Source organism: Teleopsis dalmanni, chromosome 1, assembly GCF_002237135.1.
Source record: "Teleopsis dalmanni isolate 2A chromosome 1, ASM223713v2, whole genome shotgun sequence".
NCBI lineage: Eukaryota > Metazoa > Arthropoda > Insecta > Diptera > Diopsidae > Teleopsis > Teleopsis dalmanni.
The window spans coordinates 163,223,717-163,242,010 of record NC_051846.1 but is presented as its reverse complement, the minus strand read 5'-3'; the positions used below and the strand labels follow the sequence as shown (position 1 = coordinate 163,242,010).

At 28.8% G+C, this 18,294-nt stretch overlaps 1 protein-coding gene across 1 annotated transcript in view; it reads right to left on the bottom strand.

Annotated features, from left to right (window-relative positions):
- Nucleotides 1-16,416, bottom strand: part of LOC119669765 — a gene marked incomplete at its 3' end in the record, with an annotated part of 106,321 nt that extends 89,905 nt beyond the window's left edge. Inside the window, 1 exon segment of the mRNA XM_038079783.1 lies at nt 16,177-16,416. Within this exon segment, the coding sequence (XP_037935711.1) occupies nt 16,177-16,260 (84 nt within the window).
- Nucleotides 16,417-18,294: the final 1,878 nt, after the last annotated feature.

Genomic DNA, 18,294 nt, shown 5'->3' with positions numbered 1-18,294 from the left:
AAGCAATTAACAAAGAGAGTGAGAGAAAACAATTATAAAAGAAATTGAGTAAGTATGATAAATAACCGGTTTTATGCTATGTTCACACTTCACAATTAACGGAACAAAATTAGCGATAATTGTGCAATTAAAATTAAGTGTTTACACCACTCTTATTTCAACAGCAAAACGCGAAATTTAATGATACATTACCAAAATATAAAACTATATGATTAATGATACAAAATATCATGGGTTTATTTTCAAACCAACTCATTTAAAGAATGTTCTCTAAAGTTTATTATTTAGTTTTGCTTGAAATTTGCTTAAAAGTGAGTTTTCTGATGGACACGAGGTTGCACATATTAAATTTCCATACTTGTAATGAAACTCAATAAGATAGTAGTTATGTTTAAATGAATTATATGGAACATTTTTATGTGGAAAAGAGAATATTCTTAAATCAACATAAACGATTAATATACGATTAAAAAATTTATTATTTTAATAATTCATTCTGTATAAGGGATAAATTAAATATGTCCTGATTTTCCGATAGCAGTGAAGCAGATTAAGTTTAACTATGATAATAACATAAACAACAACAGTAAAAATTTTAAATAAATTTTGACACTTCACCTATAATTACTTTTAATAGTCTTAATTTAGATTCTTTGAACTCAAGCCTGCCATTCATTAGTGATATACCTGGAAAGGAAATTTGAAATTAAGTTCTGGGAATATTCCTGTCTCTTTCCAATTCCAGATTTCCACGTTAAACCAGATGTCGGCATATAAATACATAAACTTTTTTGTGCGCATGTTTTGTATATTACCCAAATACATTGTAAGAGATAAGTGAACATTTTATTACTGATATAATTTCAATATATGTCCTTACGCGGCAATATTGATGTAACCTATTAACAGGTAATGAATTTTATTGAGATATTTTTTTGCACATATTTTGTTTAATTTTCGACCTCCATATTTATTGCCATAAATTCTAGCGACATATGTAACAATCAGTCTTAATATAGATTAGTATAAGCAGAAAGATAATATAGATATGACGCAAAGTATAGAACTGAAAGATAATATACAACTCATACCTAAAATCTTACGTTTCTTAGTAGAGCAAAATCTGGTAATAATTACCATTCCATTCTATTAACTAAGGATAAATAAATTAGTAATTAATTAATGTATACACGGCAGACATCCCCACCTTAAGTCCCACGTCAATGGCGCTTTACGCAGACGACACATGCTTGATCTACTCGGATCGGGATGCCATAAATGTAAGCAACACTGTAACGGAAATATAGACCTTATGGTGGAATACTTCCAAAAATGGAAGATTAAAATTAATAATGACAAAACCAAGGCTATATTTATAACTCGAAAAAGAAGACAGCATCCTCCAAGAGTGAGCGTTTGCGACACAGAGATACGGTGGGAGGATAACATAAAATATCTGGGGGTCACTTTTGACAAACGGTTCAATTGGCTTAAACATTTGAAATACAAACGGAATAGCTGCTCTAAGATTCTACATTTATTAAAGCCGCTATTTAATAATTATCACTTCAACTTTAAAAACAGAAAGTTACTTTATACGCAAGTAATTAGACCTGCACTTTTGTACGGATGTGTTACATATAGCAAAGCCTCAAATACCACCTTAAAGCAATTACAGATAGCTCAAAACCTGGCCTTAAGAAAACTGTTTAAGATTCCACATAGAGATCTTAGGATTGACTCAGTGAAAAAATATATCAGAGACAGAGCTTTAAAATTATTCACTAAAGTTGATACGTTACTTAACCCCGCCCTAACAATCCTCAAGTCCACTTCTGGATTCTCAGGAAGATATGCTGATTTGAGGTCCGTCATCAACTAAAAGACAAATAAATGATATGATTTTTTAGCCTAGTTAAAGCCTAGTGTGGGGTAGTGATAAACCCCCCAGCCATTATAGAGTAAAAGTGCGTAATAGCACTAACTCAAAAAGAAGAAGAAGAAGAAGTAATTAAGATAAATAAATTAATAATTAAGTAAAACTTTAAAAATTTTGGAAGTTTGGCTAGTAGCAATAATATTAAACGTCAAAAAACGAATCAGTTGAATTTAAAAGATATGGACAGCCAGATACCTTAGACATGAAACAGGAGAAAAATGTACAATTTTAGAATTTTAAAATACTGGGCCTTCTTAGAAAAACCCGATGAAAAATAAGCCCAATACCCAAGTATACTATTAAAAAAACATGTACGAAGACACCAAGAGTAAATGAAACACCTGAGCAAGGTAGTTCGTTTATTAAGACAAGTCGTAAACGAAGAGCAACTTCTATTGTCATATCAAAGCAGATTAAAATATAAAGAATTTGTTACATAAGTCTATTATAATACTACTTGAACCTACCGGGACTCCAAACCAAAAATATGAGCCTTAACTGAATTATTTATTCAAAATTATAAATTATAATAAACCTGAATGAATAGATCTATTGTGCGTAAAATAATGAATATAACAAGAAAAAATACTAAATAAGGATATTAAATAAGTACTAAATTTAAACTAAATTATTGTAAATTATTGTATTATAAATATTATATGATAATATTAAAATTACTTATCAAAGATTTATAGAGCGGTTTTGAGATGTAGTAAACTACAACAACAAAAAGTATTTTTATGTTTTAATTAATTGAATTTTTGATTTATCATTCAGCTGTTTTGAGTATTACCAAATACCCATTATCAGTGGTCTTGGAATTATTTCTTATATTTATTAATTCTTGAATAAGGGTTAGATACTGCAAGCACCAAGGATATAACTCGATATTAAATGATTACTAAATTTGTTCCATTATTTGTTTATTATTTTTTTTCAAATAATAAATAATTCCAAAAATTAAATCAATTTGTTTTTAAATTAAATTTTCATATTATTAATATTACATTTATATATATTTGTAAATATATTATATCTTATATATATAATTCTTCTGTACGTGTGTTGACAGTGAACTCCTCCTAAAGGGCTGAACCGATTTTGATGAAATTTTTTGTGTGTGTTCAAGTGGATTCAAGGAAGGTTTAGATTCACAATTTGGCCCACTGGATAATGTCTTTTTAATCAATTTTTTATTTTTTGGTATCCATATACATTTATATTAAAAATTTAAAATTTATTCATGCTTACTTTGATTTGTTTAAAAACTTTAAAATCTCTAAAATGAATGGTAAAACTGACGTTGCATAGCTTAAGTGCATTTAAATTCCGCAGCATAATTATAGGTGAGCCAATTTTTAATCTTAAGTTATGTGGTGGTATTCCTGGTAAATCCAGCGAATTCAAAAATTCAACACACAAAAAAGAAGAATTATATATATAAAGATATAAATATCGTACAAAAGACAATGCCACGTCTTCGTGGACGAGGAGGAAATATTGGTCGACGGACTCGGAATTCACAATTACTCCAGAACCGTCGGTTAAATAGATCGGCAGAAAACAATGAAGATGTAAGAAACCAGGATACAATTACACGTGCTAATGAAAGTCAAGAGCAACGCAACGAACGCCAGGAAAATTAATTGCAAGGGGAAACAACGTTCGCCGGGTCAGCTAGTATAATATATTTGTTTATTATTCTTTTTACGAAGAAAAATAAATTAATTTATAATTATTTAAAACTGCATTATCATATTTTTTGTTTTGTTTTTTTTTTTTTGTAGTGAGGAGGTGAAATTCTTTATACACAGTTAAACCAACCGTCGCCGCAATGGTGTGTGCTCGATTCGGTCTAAAACATCCCCCTTCGGGACTGCTTTCGCATTACTTCTCGGAGTGTCTCTTTTATAACGATTTAAACCATGCTCTTGTGATTTTCAATCTGTGTTCAAACCTAAATTTTTTCACCGCATTTTCATGGTGTCTGCAATATTTATGAGTCCAGTTTCTGATTCTGCTTTCTAGATCTTATTTCTTCACTTTGGGGAATTGAATACACATATAACTCTATCGTTTGCCACTATCTTTTCCACTATATTTTCGAAATTTATTGGTTCAATCTGTGCTATTATCTTTTCTCTAAATGTGAGCCATCTATTACAGTAAAAGACGGTGTGCTCAGTCTCCATCGCCATAAACTCAATTGGATAGATTCGCATTTTCCGTGCGGTTAAAGTACTTGCAAAAATATACATGTCCGGTCAGTATCTGAGTGAGATAGTAATTTGTATCTCTCGATTTTCGTTTGAGCCAGGTGATTATATTAGGTATCAGTCTAGTATCATCTTGTTGTCACATTTCGATGGTTTGCGTCTTGTCTTTTCTTGCAATTTGCTGAATAGTCGGTCAATTTAGTAGTCAGTTAATTTAGTAGTCTGTCATATTATTAATATTATGTGATAATTTATTATTAAATTTGTTTATTATTTTTTTCAAATAATAAATAGATTTAATTTACATTTTTTTTTAATTACATTATCATATTTGTTATATTATATAATATTAAAATGACTAAGCTTGTTCAATTATTTATTATTTTTTTCAAGAAAAAAATAAATCTAAAAATTATTTTATAATTTTTTAAAACTACATTACTAATAATATTTAATAATAAAATTACTAAATAAGGAGTTTAAATAATTAATAAATTTGTTAAATAATTTGTGTTACGCTCATTTAAAAATAAAAATCTAAAAATTAATTTATAATTTTTTAAAATTTTATTTATCAAATTATTAAAGTTCAGATACCACTGCTACCTGATCAATAATGCATATAATTTATTATTTTTAACTTAATTTAATTAATTAATTATTTTATGCTTTATTATTTTAATGTACTATTTTAACGAAAAAAATAACTGAATAAGGATATTAAAGAATTACTAACACATTATCCTGTTCCTTAACACATATTTTTTTTATATTTTTTTACCTTCAAAATGGAGGCCATACAAGCATAAATAAACGCATAGCGTAACTTCAAATGATTAATAACAAAAAGACATGCTAACATAGAAATTGTTTGCGCTGTGTGGGTCTATGTATGTCTTAGGTCTGTTAGGTTAGTAAACAAAATAGCTTCCACAATTCTGCTGCCGCATGGACCAAAATGCTGATAACAAAGCAGAGTAAAAAAAATGTGTAGAAATGCTAAACACACTTCTCAATAAATGTGAGTAAGAAAAAATGTTCGAATTTTTGTAGATTTCACATGCGCACTAGCACATCTGAAGGATATGAATTAACATAGTGAGTAAGAGGCTACATGGTGTGGTCCACATTTGTTTTTGGAGATACAAAACAAAACAAAAAAATCATTTTATATTGAAAACAAAAAAACATACAACAAACGTGAAGCATTTTTTTCCATTTGTCTATATGTCTGTTGGAATGTTACTTCTCTAGATTTACAGATTTACAGTATTCACACCCAAATGCAAACAATGTGTGCACGGCAAACTAAGAGTATTACACAAACAAATAAAATTGGTTTACTTTAAGGACACACATAGTAAAATATCGCAAACTACAATATCAAGAGAATCAACAAAATCGAAAACAATCAAAAACAGATTCTTTTCTTTTTTATTCTGATTTTTAGATAAAGTTTTAAAAGTGCTTTTTAAAACTCAACTTTATTGAAATTTCAAGGAATCATTCACTGTTTATTCCTATGCATACATACGGGTAATTGTATCGTCGCATCCTTAAAGACAAAAGGGAAAGTTTTCGTAACTGAGGAATTTCTGATTAGTCAAATAAAACTGAAACCAAAGTGAAAGATATATGCAATTTAATTTATATACTAACATACTTCACCCAAACTTTATACGGATTTTGTCCTTTTTAATGCCACTTTTTTTCACTTGAGCACATCTCAGTGCAAAATCTTACAGACAAAAACTTACACACAAACTCACACACAATGCCACCACGCATACGTATACTATATGCACACGCATTAACATTTTAAGATTTATTTGCCATAAAATACGTGCATATGTAGGCATATATTTTTGCAGAATTCTTTTACACTCGTATATTCTTTACATGTACGTGTGTTGTGGCCTACACATAAATTTCATATATATGAAGTGTATTTTATTAGTCTTCAATTAAGTAAAATAACAACGACAACACAATGATAACGGCAGCACCAAAAACAGCAACAACACCAACAACAACAGCTACAATAACAGCAACAATAACAGCTACAATAACAGCTGTAATGACTTGAAGTAGAACGGCAACTGACATTTGTTTTTAATAATGTAATGGATTTTATGTTTCATGTTAAATTGCTTTATTTATTTTTTGTAATTCATGCATTCACTCGCACTACTTTTAATTACATTTAAAAAACAACAACAGCAACAACAACAACAACACCAATTCTGGTATTATTTATACAAAATAAGTTTGAGAAATACTTAAAGTTTTTTGAATAAATAAATGCTTTTGAAATTTAATTGAAAGTTATGAAAGTTATAAAATATATTATACCATATATACTATATATATAAAGCATATGTTATGTACGTGTGTAATTTATTTTACTGAAAATAGTTTTAATTATAGAATAGAATTTCATATTTCATTAAAGCCACAAGCATTGCAATTTTAGCATGAATTTAACAGATTCATTTAATTTATTTTTAAGAATTTAATGATATTATATACTTTTGATAAATATAATAACAAATACTAAAATGTTTATATTGTTGACTTAACAAATTTAATTTGATTTTTTAACATTAAAAATGTCTTAAATAACAGTAACCAGCATATTTGACTTAAATTATTTGAGTGCAGTTCATGTAGTTTGATATATTCGGAGAGACTATAATATTAAATGGCTCGGATGAGGTTTTTCACAATTCTAACGAAACTAGTGTTGTTCCTGAACGTCATTTTATATAGGTATATCAATTTCATATGTAGTGGCATGAAGAATTATTCTAAACGTATTGTCAAAAATGATTTTGAAAACGACAAATAAATGGTCTGTGTTAATTTGTTTTTCTTGGATTTTCTCCAGAATTTGACGACCAGTAAATAATGGATCTTTTGTGAATGTCTCAGGTCTGAAACCACACTTGATTGACTTGATTGGTTAATGATTTAAATTTTTCACATACTTCGTATAACAGAACCTATGAGATATATAAGACACAGAACTCGAAATAATTGATACAATTTACAGAATCATCTTTTTTATAAATTAATCAAAACACACTTAAATTCCAATTTTTAAGTAAGTAGAAATATTGAATTAATGGTAATTAAATATTAACACAATATTATTATATTTGTTCAAAGTGATAGTACGTAAACGTCACTACATATAAGAAGCTCTCTTTTATTTTAATAAAAAGGTACATCGTTGCGTATGAGTGATTATTTTTGAAAACTGAAAAATAATCAGTAATAAATGTAAAAACCTATTAATAGTAAATGTGTATATGTTTGTATATATATATATATTTATATAATGTATATATATATATAATATATATTATATATATAATTTATATAATTTTGGTGTGTTTTTTTTTATACCTAGATATAAATTCTTACAAAATAATTACTCTTTATATCTACGTACCAAAAAAAACACACCAAAATTATAGTAAGGATACGAAATTGACAAATGTGACATGACACTCTCTCTAACCACTCTCTCTACCATTTGGTGATGACCAATATAAGAACAAAAAACATAAAAAACATGCCATGACCTTTCATCAAATGACTGTCTGTTAAGCATACCTCTTACTAATTTACTTACATATTTGACTTTAACATATATCAAAATAAAAAACTGTTTAAAAATACATACGCTACAAAACAAATTTATATTTATATTATATATATAAAAAATTAAAAATAAATAATTCTTTTAGACACACTAAGAAACATAATATCACTATTTCTTTTTTCATTACAGTTAGTTAAAACTTAAATCAAAACTTAACTTTATTTGATGAGATTAAATAAATAAATCATTAAAATAAAACTATAAAGTGTTTTGCAATAAAAAAATAAAAATTTAAAAGTTTTTTTAACTGTTTATTTTAAGATAATTTCAATTACCTTATAATAAATTTAGTTATGTAACACTTTTTCATAGTTGGTTGGTTGCAACAGAAATCTTTCCGTTGACCAAAATTAACGATTCGTCGCCGTTTTACTAACACATTTCCCGCAAGAAACCTTAAAAAATAAAAAAATACTAACCCATCCCGATGAATTTAAATAATTTAACAGATTTTTCAAACCTTACCGTGAAATAGTCTAACATACCATCTATAAAATACTTTCCTGAAAACCTTTTTCCTTTGGAGACCAGACCTAGACCTTAAGAGTGAAAATGTTTAATTGCCTCTTTTTTCGTAGGTTCCTATAAACCTGTGTCCAGAGAGAACTATAGTAAGACTTGCAGTACTTACGCGGTTCCTTTTTATGAATTTCCAAGATCTGGTAAGCTAAGTGTCTTTAATTTATTATTGGTAAGCTAAATAAAATTGAAGTAAGTACTTCTTTAAACGGTCACCAGAGAAACATAAGTCGGAACCCCAAGGGTGACAGCTAGAAAAGTGCTAATGCCGACCAAATCGCTTTTCATTCCCTTCAATAATCTTATTTACAGGAAATCAGATAAGAACATTACCTGCTAGCTGATTTAGTTCGTCAATAGCCTTTCTACATTCTTTAAATAGCTTTAATTTTTGGATGAAGAATTGAACAGTGTGATTGTCAATAAAAATAGTAACACTACATATGTCTTTGATGTGACTTACAATTAGCCGACATGCCACTCTAATAGCTGTAACTTCAGCTTGAGAAAACGTAACCCATTAGGTAGCCCAAGGGAGTGGATTATATCCTAAGGAAGCCCGAAAATGTTTGCTTCTATCCAGCGCCATCTGTCAAAATTGATACCTCACAGTTTGCCTTAAAGTCTCTTCTTTTCCATTCGTTTCTTGATAAAAATATTGTTGGAAAATTTCTTTTAAAGGAAAAAAATGGAAAGTCAGCTAATTTCATGTCATCATATATGGACAGTTTGGATCTGTTCTTAGAATCCAGTTATGTTCATACATTAATAAAAGAATATAACTGTATTTTATAATTTTTTAAAGTAATTGTGCTTCATCTACTACATTATAACCTAATAAATTAAGAATGCAAGTATTTTATTATTCTTAACTAAAATATTTTTTGCCTAAACGGAATTTAATTTTAAATTAAAGAATTTGTGTTTTAATAAAATTGCAATTCATTTGCGCCATCCATCCTTCACACCACTAAAAATGGAAACCAAATAAAAAATTGAGTATTCTCCTCTTCTTTGGTTTATGAAATGGATGATCTACTTAAACAAAAGCTATATTGAATTAAGATAATGAATTATTTAGTTGCATTCATTGAAGTATGGTTTGAAACTTGGCTTAATGCATTAGTAAAAAAAAACTCAGTGTAGTAACTTTAGCAAGTCATTCATAATTCATTCATAATTACGAATTTTAAAAGCTTTTTTTATAGCACCTAAAAATAAATTCCATGTAAAATAATTTGTATTAATTGGAAAAAAAGGGGAGTATTTTAATTACTTTCTCAATAACTTTAACTTTGGTATTTATGAACTCAAACTGATTAATTTTAGTTTCATTAAATTCTGCCTTTATTTATTAGGTCTTTTTTATGCGTTATTTCTGTAAGGCAAGTAAACTTCACCATTACACAGAAGTTACGACCGTACATAAAAACTAAATTAAATATAGAAAGACTAAATACAACACCCTGTACAATTAAGGACAGTTCCATTCGACGGATTCAGACACCCACCATTTTGCTAATAGTGTGTAGGATTTTATGAATTTGCAGATTTTTACGCACCTCAAAGGCCTTCATGCGATAGCTTATTTGTGCTAAGCAGTTTGAGTTTTACGTATACACTTTGTTCATTTCATTCGTTTGTGTTCGTGTCGTTGTTCGTGCATAATTTAGTTGGCATTAAATGCAGCTACATTAACAGTAAAAGGACAACACTCAAAAACTAAGTCCATCCACTACAAACAAAAGCAACGTTGCTCATAACCAAAATCAGTCAACTCGTGCTTGTGCTTGTGCTTATGCTTGGGCTCGTTTTTATATGCAACCAACGCTAACGGCCAACAGCCAACAGCTAACAGCTAAGAACTAACAGACAACGAGCAGTAGCAGCAACCTACAGCAATAAAAACAACAAAAACAATGACAAAAAGAATTTAGCGTATAAACGCAGCATAGCATCATAAAAATGTCATCATGATGACAATAATGAGGCGGAGAACACATATAAACACATATAATATATACTAATAAGCGAACACACCAATATACATACAAAATTGTTGTCCAATGTATGAGAGTTTGAGTGTCTGATACTCTGTTAGTTTGCACGTAGAGAATAGCAAAAATTTTACGATGCAAATCTAACAATCACAGCAGAAACAACAACAATAAAATAATACAAAAAAAAACAAAAAACAAAAAAAACAAAGAATTAATGAAAAACTTTGCATATTAAATGCTTCCCCAAACGGTGTAAAAGCATAGAGTTGTTGTTGTTATTGTTGTCGCTTATATTATACGTGAATATAATAAAATGACATACACACATATGCATACAATATTTTGTAAATAGCACTAGAATTCTGATTTAACTTGATTTTTCTTCATATAGACACACATGACCACTAAAAACTCGATTATGATTTCTTACTCCTGCATAGATTATTGTCAAGGAAATATGTTAACTTTAGCACAATTTTTAAAGAATAAAGTTTTTTAAACAAAATTCATAATTTCAGGAAAACTGAAATTTAAAATTGAAATTATTAAAGTAATAAAAAAAAAACATTTTGCCTTGGGACTGGAGATTATTTACATAGTAACATCCGTACAAAAAGCTTCTACATCATAACAAAATCTCTTTCTAAATTTTATTGTGTGTGTTGAATGTGATCTTATAGGAATACAAAAAAAACTTATAGTAACATAATACTTATAGTATGTTCCCATTGCTCTCATTAAAGCAGTTCACTTCATTTAGGTCGCTAATGAAGTTGTTTAAGCGCATGAAAAGTATTCATGATTTATACTATGTTCAGACACACCTTAATTTTGCAAACATCTTAATTTCGTCTCCATTTCTGGGAAATTAAGTTGTTTCGTCCATACAAAAATCAGTTTCAAGGTTAGAGCGAAATTAAGGAAAATAGCCTTGATTTCGTTGAAACGAAAACCGAAATTAAGGGAAATTTCAAATGCAACTATGCGTAAAATAAGTTTTAAGAAAAAGATAAGCTAGCCCCACCCATGATCGCTGCCATGATTAGCCCTACCCATCATCACACTTCGCTTTAAAATAGGTATAAGGTTAAAATAAGCGTTTAGTTCAGAATACATATTATTAAACCATTAATATAAAAATAAATTAATAAAGTTATTAGAAATCTGCTTTATTAACAGGTACTAAAGACCTAAACTACTTGCTTAAGGCAATACTGCTCTATCCACCATTAGAAACCTTTAAATTTATCAGAATGTTGTATTAAGATGTATGTTAAAAGTTCTATGATATATCAGAAATGAAGATTTACCCGAAAACTTTAGAGTCGAGAGTGTGCAAAAGTGCATCAAACATAAAGCGTTGATATTTTGTTGGTCATATGGTCCTTCTACTTAAGATACAGATGTTTTCTAAAGAATTTTTCACCAACGGATACTGAACCAAACACTTTTCTAGCCGACGCAATATCTTCCATTCATACAGTATGGTGAAGCCAGTAAAGTCGCTGTAGTTTTATGGTATAGCTTATACAGCTTATTATACCAACTAATTCGATACTCGTTGTCCACACATAAAGGGCCATAGTTCTTTAGAAGAATTTATCTCTAAAATGCTTATAACGCCTTTATATCACTGTTGATTATTACTATATTCCGCTGCACCATACAACTGAATAGGCCGGATAACAGACTAGTAGATCGTGAGTTTTAATATCGAGAGACTGCTTTTTTTCTCAATTGCCAACTTAACCCAAAGATGTGTTTACAAGAATGATACTTTGTTGAATCTCTGAACTGACATCATTTTTACTTTTTACTACAAAGTCTTACACTTTAATTCGAACTTATAGCTGTCCATAGTGACTTGGGTCCCAAGATACTTAAAAAATTTGTTAGTTGCCAGAAAATACTTTGTTTTTTCCTCATTTATCACAAAACCCATTTATTTCATTAGTTTTAACATACTTTAACTTCCACAATATATGATATAATATATAGTAAATGATATAACTTTCAAAATATAAAACTTTCTCTGATATATGAAAAATGGCAAACAAAATTTTTTTATATTTAATTAAGCAATACTCCAAATCTAAAATAAATAGTAAAAAAAAAGAAAAATGTTAACTAAATTGAGGCATATTTTATGAATACTCCCACAATTTTTGTGCTTGATAAAAGCACAGATTACTGCCATTTCCTTTTCCCTTGCATTTGCACTTGTTTTAGCTCTACTATTGTACTTTTTCCTGACATTTTAAAAAGGGTCACAGAAACTTTACTTAAACTCTCAACACCAAAGGTTCAAGTTGTCTTCATCTACTTTGAAAAATTCTCTATTAAAATACTTGTCCCCACGCCCATACATATACACACACACGCATCCATACGTATGTATGTAGACTGTAATTTACATATCCCCCAACAGAGGCACAAACACGCATTGCCATCATCACTTACACAAATTATTATAGTATATCAGGATAGTTTAGTGCAAATAATTGGGGTTTCCCGTATTCTCACAAATGACGCAAGCAAGTGCGTAATATGAAATTTAAAAAGAAAAAATATATACGTAATATAGAAAAAAAATAAAAAAGTAAAAAATAAAATAATTGAAAATAAAGGAAATAAAGAAAAAATTTTAAAAATGTAGAAAATAAATTTTATGCGCAACACTTGATCACAAAAGCGGCATTTCCTGATTTTTTTCCATTATTCTATAAAAATTTTTCTATTTTATTTTACTTTCATGCTTATCACAAAAATTCAATTCAGCCACACAATAACCGCATTGAAGAGCAAAAAATAAAATAAAATATTATAATATCTAATGCAAATGGAAAAAATAACTTAGAATAGTAGAAAAAAGGCAAAAAAATAGAACAAAAAAAAAAAAAGAAACTAAAGTACAAATACGTTTTATGGTCTTTGGGTCAGGTTTGAAAAGTTGTGGTTCACTTGGGTTTATTCAGGACAGCAAATCAGACACATCGATCTTAAAAAAATGCTTTAGTACTGCTACTACTATTGCCGCTACTACTGTTAAAAGATAAAAATATATATAGTAGTCACTACCTTAAAAGGACCACATTTATATTGATACGAAACTACATACTTTAAAGTGTAAATATGTATTTGTGTGACAGACACACACACACACACACACAGACAAATTGAAATTTTAGGTCTATACATTTAGGCATTGAAATAAATACCTTAAGGAAAGTGCAAGTTTGGCACTTGCCAACGCTTTGTAAAGACAAATATGTCATATTATTCTATTTCTTTCGTATTCCAGTTGCATATCTGCAAGTTTACATATTTATGTTATATGTACAGATGTATAACATAGCACTGTGTGCGCATACATGCATGTGTCAAACATGTAAAATATGAAGTATGCTCTGCTGCAGTAGTGCTTATGGGAATAGTCTGCAATGAAACAATAGAAGGCGAAGAAACAAAGGAACAAACAAAGCGTACAGGTTACGTTATTTCTCTGCGTAACAAGCAGCCCAGGAAATAATATTCTGTAATCATTTTTGAATGTCAGAGGAATTATGTACCATTGTCAACACCAGTCGTAGATATGTATATAACAGCAATGTAAGCATTAAATGTCTGTAAAGACTAAAGATTTCTGTGCAATTATCAAATTTGTACTAATAATTCAAAATATATAAGACATGTTGTTTATTAGTTTATAAAATCATTTATGAATTTATATGTCGAAAATTTATAATAAATTGAACTCATCATAAATACTCTAATATAATTTGTATATAATAAAATTTGCTATAAATCATAAGTAAATTATAAGTAAATAAACTCAAGCTAAATTGGTTGCCATCAAACTCAGTGCTCTTTCCCGATGATTTGTAATTTATATAGAACACGCTTTTGTATTGAATCAGGATTTGTTAGTCCCTAAAGTACTACATTTGCTCTAAACCAAACCTTAATCTAAAGTTAAACTTCTTTATGTCTAATAAGGAAAATTAGATAAAGTGATTTATGTTAACATAGTAGACATTTACACTGGAGACTCTAAAATAGTTGGAAGAATCGTCAAGAAGTAAAAAAAATAAATCAAGTCTTAAAAATGCATATTATTTAAAACAAGCGAATTTAGTTGCAACCTGACTCAGTGTTCTTTCCTGCTGGATTGTAATTGACAATAGACACACTTTCATACCGAATGAGGATTTGTTAGTCCCTGTTTTAAAGTACTACATTTGCTCTAATTCAAACCTCAATATAAAGTTAAACTTTCATATACCTAGTAATAAAAATTAGATAAAGTGATTTCTATTAATACGGTAGAGATTTATACTGGCGACGCTAAAATAGTTGAAAGAATCGTCAGTGGCATATTTTCGAATAAACTGGTTTTTCGACTACCAAACCATTGCAATGCCTTTTCGGCAGAAGTAATGGTGATTTACTATCTAGCATTGTATGTTCTAAGCAACAAGATATAAATATAGATGAACGAATTAGCAATGATATATTTTCTAATAAACTGGGTCTTTGACTACCGAACCATTGCAGTGTCTTTCAGGCAGAAGTAATGGTGATTCACTATCCAGCAAAGTGTGTTCTAAGAAAGAAGATATGAATATCAAAATCTTTTTGGACACCCTAGTTGCAACTAAATCTCTAGTAGGCGATACAACCACATCCTTAAGAGTTCAACCATAGTGGTTTTCTCTTAATAAGCTAACTAGACCTTTCAGTATCTGTTTTACATGAGTTCCTGGACACAGCGATATCTCGGGCAAAGACAAATGAGCTTATTAAGGCAATCAGTCTACTTCCTGAAAAGTATTCAGATAATTATCTCAGATATTGGTATCGTAATCTTACTAAATAAAAATTGATAATAATTTTGCATATCTTAAAAATCTAACATCTATTCTATTGAAATAGCGTCAGTTTCAAGATAACTGGTATCTATGAAAATAATTTATGTTATTTACAAATATTGACATTAAAGACAATATTCTATAATTGTGTGTAATATAATAATATTATTGTGTCTTAGTTTACTCCAGTTCTCCTGAGAATCCACTCAAGCCTATTGGTTCACTGTGCTATTGTATCTTACTGGTACAGTAAATAGATATAGTAAATAAATTGTGAGTAATATAAGAATATTTTTGTATCTTAGGTTATCTTAGGTTAGAGATCCCGAGGACACACTTAGGCCTACTATCGGTCCTGTGTGTTATTGTATTGTACTAGTACAGTAAATAGGTACAGAAAATAGGTTGTAAGTAATTTAAGAATATTATTGTATCTTAGATTATATGTTACCAGCAACCCTGAGATATACTTAGGCCTACTATCGGTCCTTTGTGTTAATGTGTCTTACTGGTACAGATAATAGATAATACTTATTCTGGAAGTTTTTAAAACATTCGTAAATAAAATTTTGTGTCTTTCATTTTTTAAAGGATGCATTAGTTCTGTTTGTCTTATATTACGAAAATAAAATCAGCTCCAAAAAGACTGTTCAAAAACTATATTGTAAACACATCACATCTTTGTTTTTTCGTTATATATATTTTTTAATGATAACTTGATTGTAAATTAGTTTTATTTTTATTGAGAGATACCTAATTCAAGATATAAATTAAGTAAAAAATCTATCTTAAAAATGTGTCAGAAAAGCGTTAATACATTATTCTCATCAGCCATCAAATAACGTTACTCATACGATATGTTGTACAAAATTTTTCACGTATTTCTTTTATAAACTCTAATATACTTAGTTTATAAATAATATTATAATTTATTATAATATTTGTATACATTAAAGCTAGCACTCACCTTTCCGGATGACGAGATCGTTGATGCCGATGGTGTACCCGATGATTGTGCACTTAGAGCGGTTCTACTGCTATTTGATTGCATTGCACAGTTTCAGAGGAGCGCGTTCAGACGCTGCAGATTTGCATTGTCGCGTATCTTATCAGGACAATTTTTTTGATAGTTTGTGCATTTTTTGTCGTATTATTACTTCTCTATTATATTCTTATATGCTATTTTGTGCGTTTTATGAGACTACAACTAACCTTGTTTAAAAAAGTTTAACGTTCATTGAAAATTTAGAAGCTTAAGAGGATTTGCTAGAATTAAACAGAAATTTTATTTCGTTTTTTTTTTTGTGTAAGTATCTAAGTAATATACTTTGATAAATATACAAACACACAAATATACACATCATTGAGCATTAAGTATGGTGCTAAATAATCGTGAAAAACATAAAAACAGAAAAAAATTCTTTCAAATTGTGTTTTAAAATTTTTGCACACGCGATATTTTTATGCAGGACCTAATTCCTATATAAGTATAAGCCACCTAAAAAAATATGTGCTATTTTAAGTAAAAATTGATGATAAAAACACTTCAGTTTTATGCACTCATTTTAATCCTTTACGCCAACCAACGCATTTACAACAGGGGGGAGAGCAGGAAAATCGCACAAGAACATTTTTAAATTTTCACATATTTTTTTTTTTTTGTTATTTTTATATATCCGAGAATACAGGTATGAGTACGTACGAGTATATTTTTTTGTACTAAATTCAGAAAAACAATATTAAATATACAGAATAAATAAATAGTCCATAGCTTAGAATTTAAAAATATGCTCAAATGCTGTATTTTTCCATCAGAAAATAAATATTGCAATGAAAATAAACAAATGAAAGATTAAACTTTGAAGCGTTAGAACTCATATTAATCTATATTTATTAATGCGAACAAAATAATTTATTATAGGATTATTTATTTGGGAACGCTATATATAAATAAAACTTAAAAATTATGAGCCAGTGCTAGATGCAGAAAGTACTGGCTCTCTTTTAAAAAATGTGGTCGACTAATTTATAATATATTGTCTTTTGAGATCAATAAATCATGTAGACATAAATGATGAATTATTATCATTCGTGTTCTTAAGAAAATGAATATTGCTCTCATATTAATTGGAATCCGCTTAATCAGATATATTTCAATGGTTAGTAAATGCTGAGAAGATCAAGGCAATGTTCATTACAACTCCTAAAAAGTAAAATCCAAAGAAAATAAAAGTCAATAAAATGGGAAAATAATGGAATGCTGAGAAGATCAAGGCAATGTTCATTACAACTCCTAAAAAGTAAAATCCAAAGAAAATAAAAATCAATAAATTTGGAAAAGAATGGAAGGCAACGCAAAATACTTTGTTCTAACTTTTGACAGAAGACACACTTCACTAAAGAATATATTTGTCAATATAACTCTGCTTGTAATATAACTCTGCATGCCCTAAAACCAGAGCTGCTCAAGCCACCATTAGAAAACTGCAAACTTTTTAGAATACATTGTACTGAGATGTAAACTTAAAGCTTTATTGTACATTAGAAATAAAGATATACACAAGGACTTAACAGTCGAGAGTATACAAAAGTATGTCAAAGAACCAGCGTTGAACTGGTTTGGTTTTGTAGATGCTTTCATTAATTTAAAATTGCAATCTCTTTAATCAAATGTAATATATTTTTTGTCAGGAAAATATACCGGGCTGCAAACTATATTTCTTTAAATTCACCTGAATAACTCATTATTTAATTCAGCGGAGCTTTTGTTACATGGAATCAACCAAGTGGTCACAGATTACTGAGTAAAAGTGTTTTAGACACTAACTCAGGTTTCAGCAAGCAAAGAAAAAAAAGAAGTTTTATCTTATTTTATATAACTAAACTGAAAGAAACAGTTACCGCAGCAAAAATATAAGAAAATTTCAATCCACTTGCGTTCAACAAAATCATCTACAAACTACTCTGACTAGAACCGCTATTAGAATTCAGAAAGGCTGTTTAACAGATTATATACATATGCTATTGGAAAAAAGATGCTTAAAAGATATAGATAAAAAATTTAATAAAAGAAAAACTCCTAAAA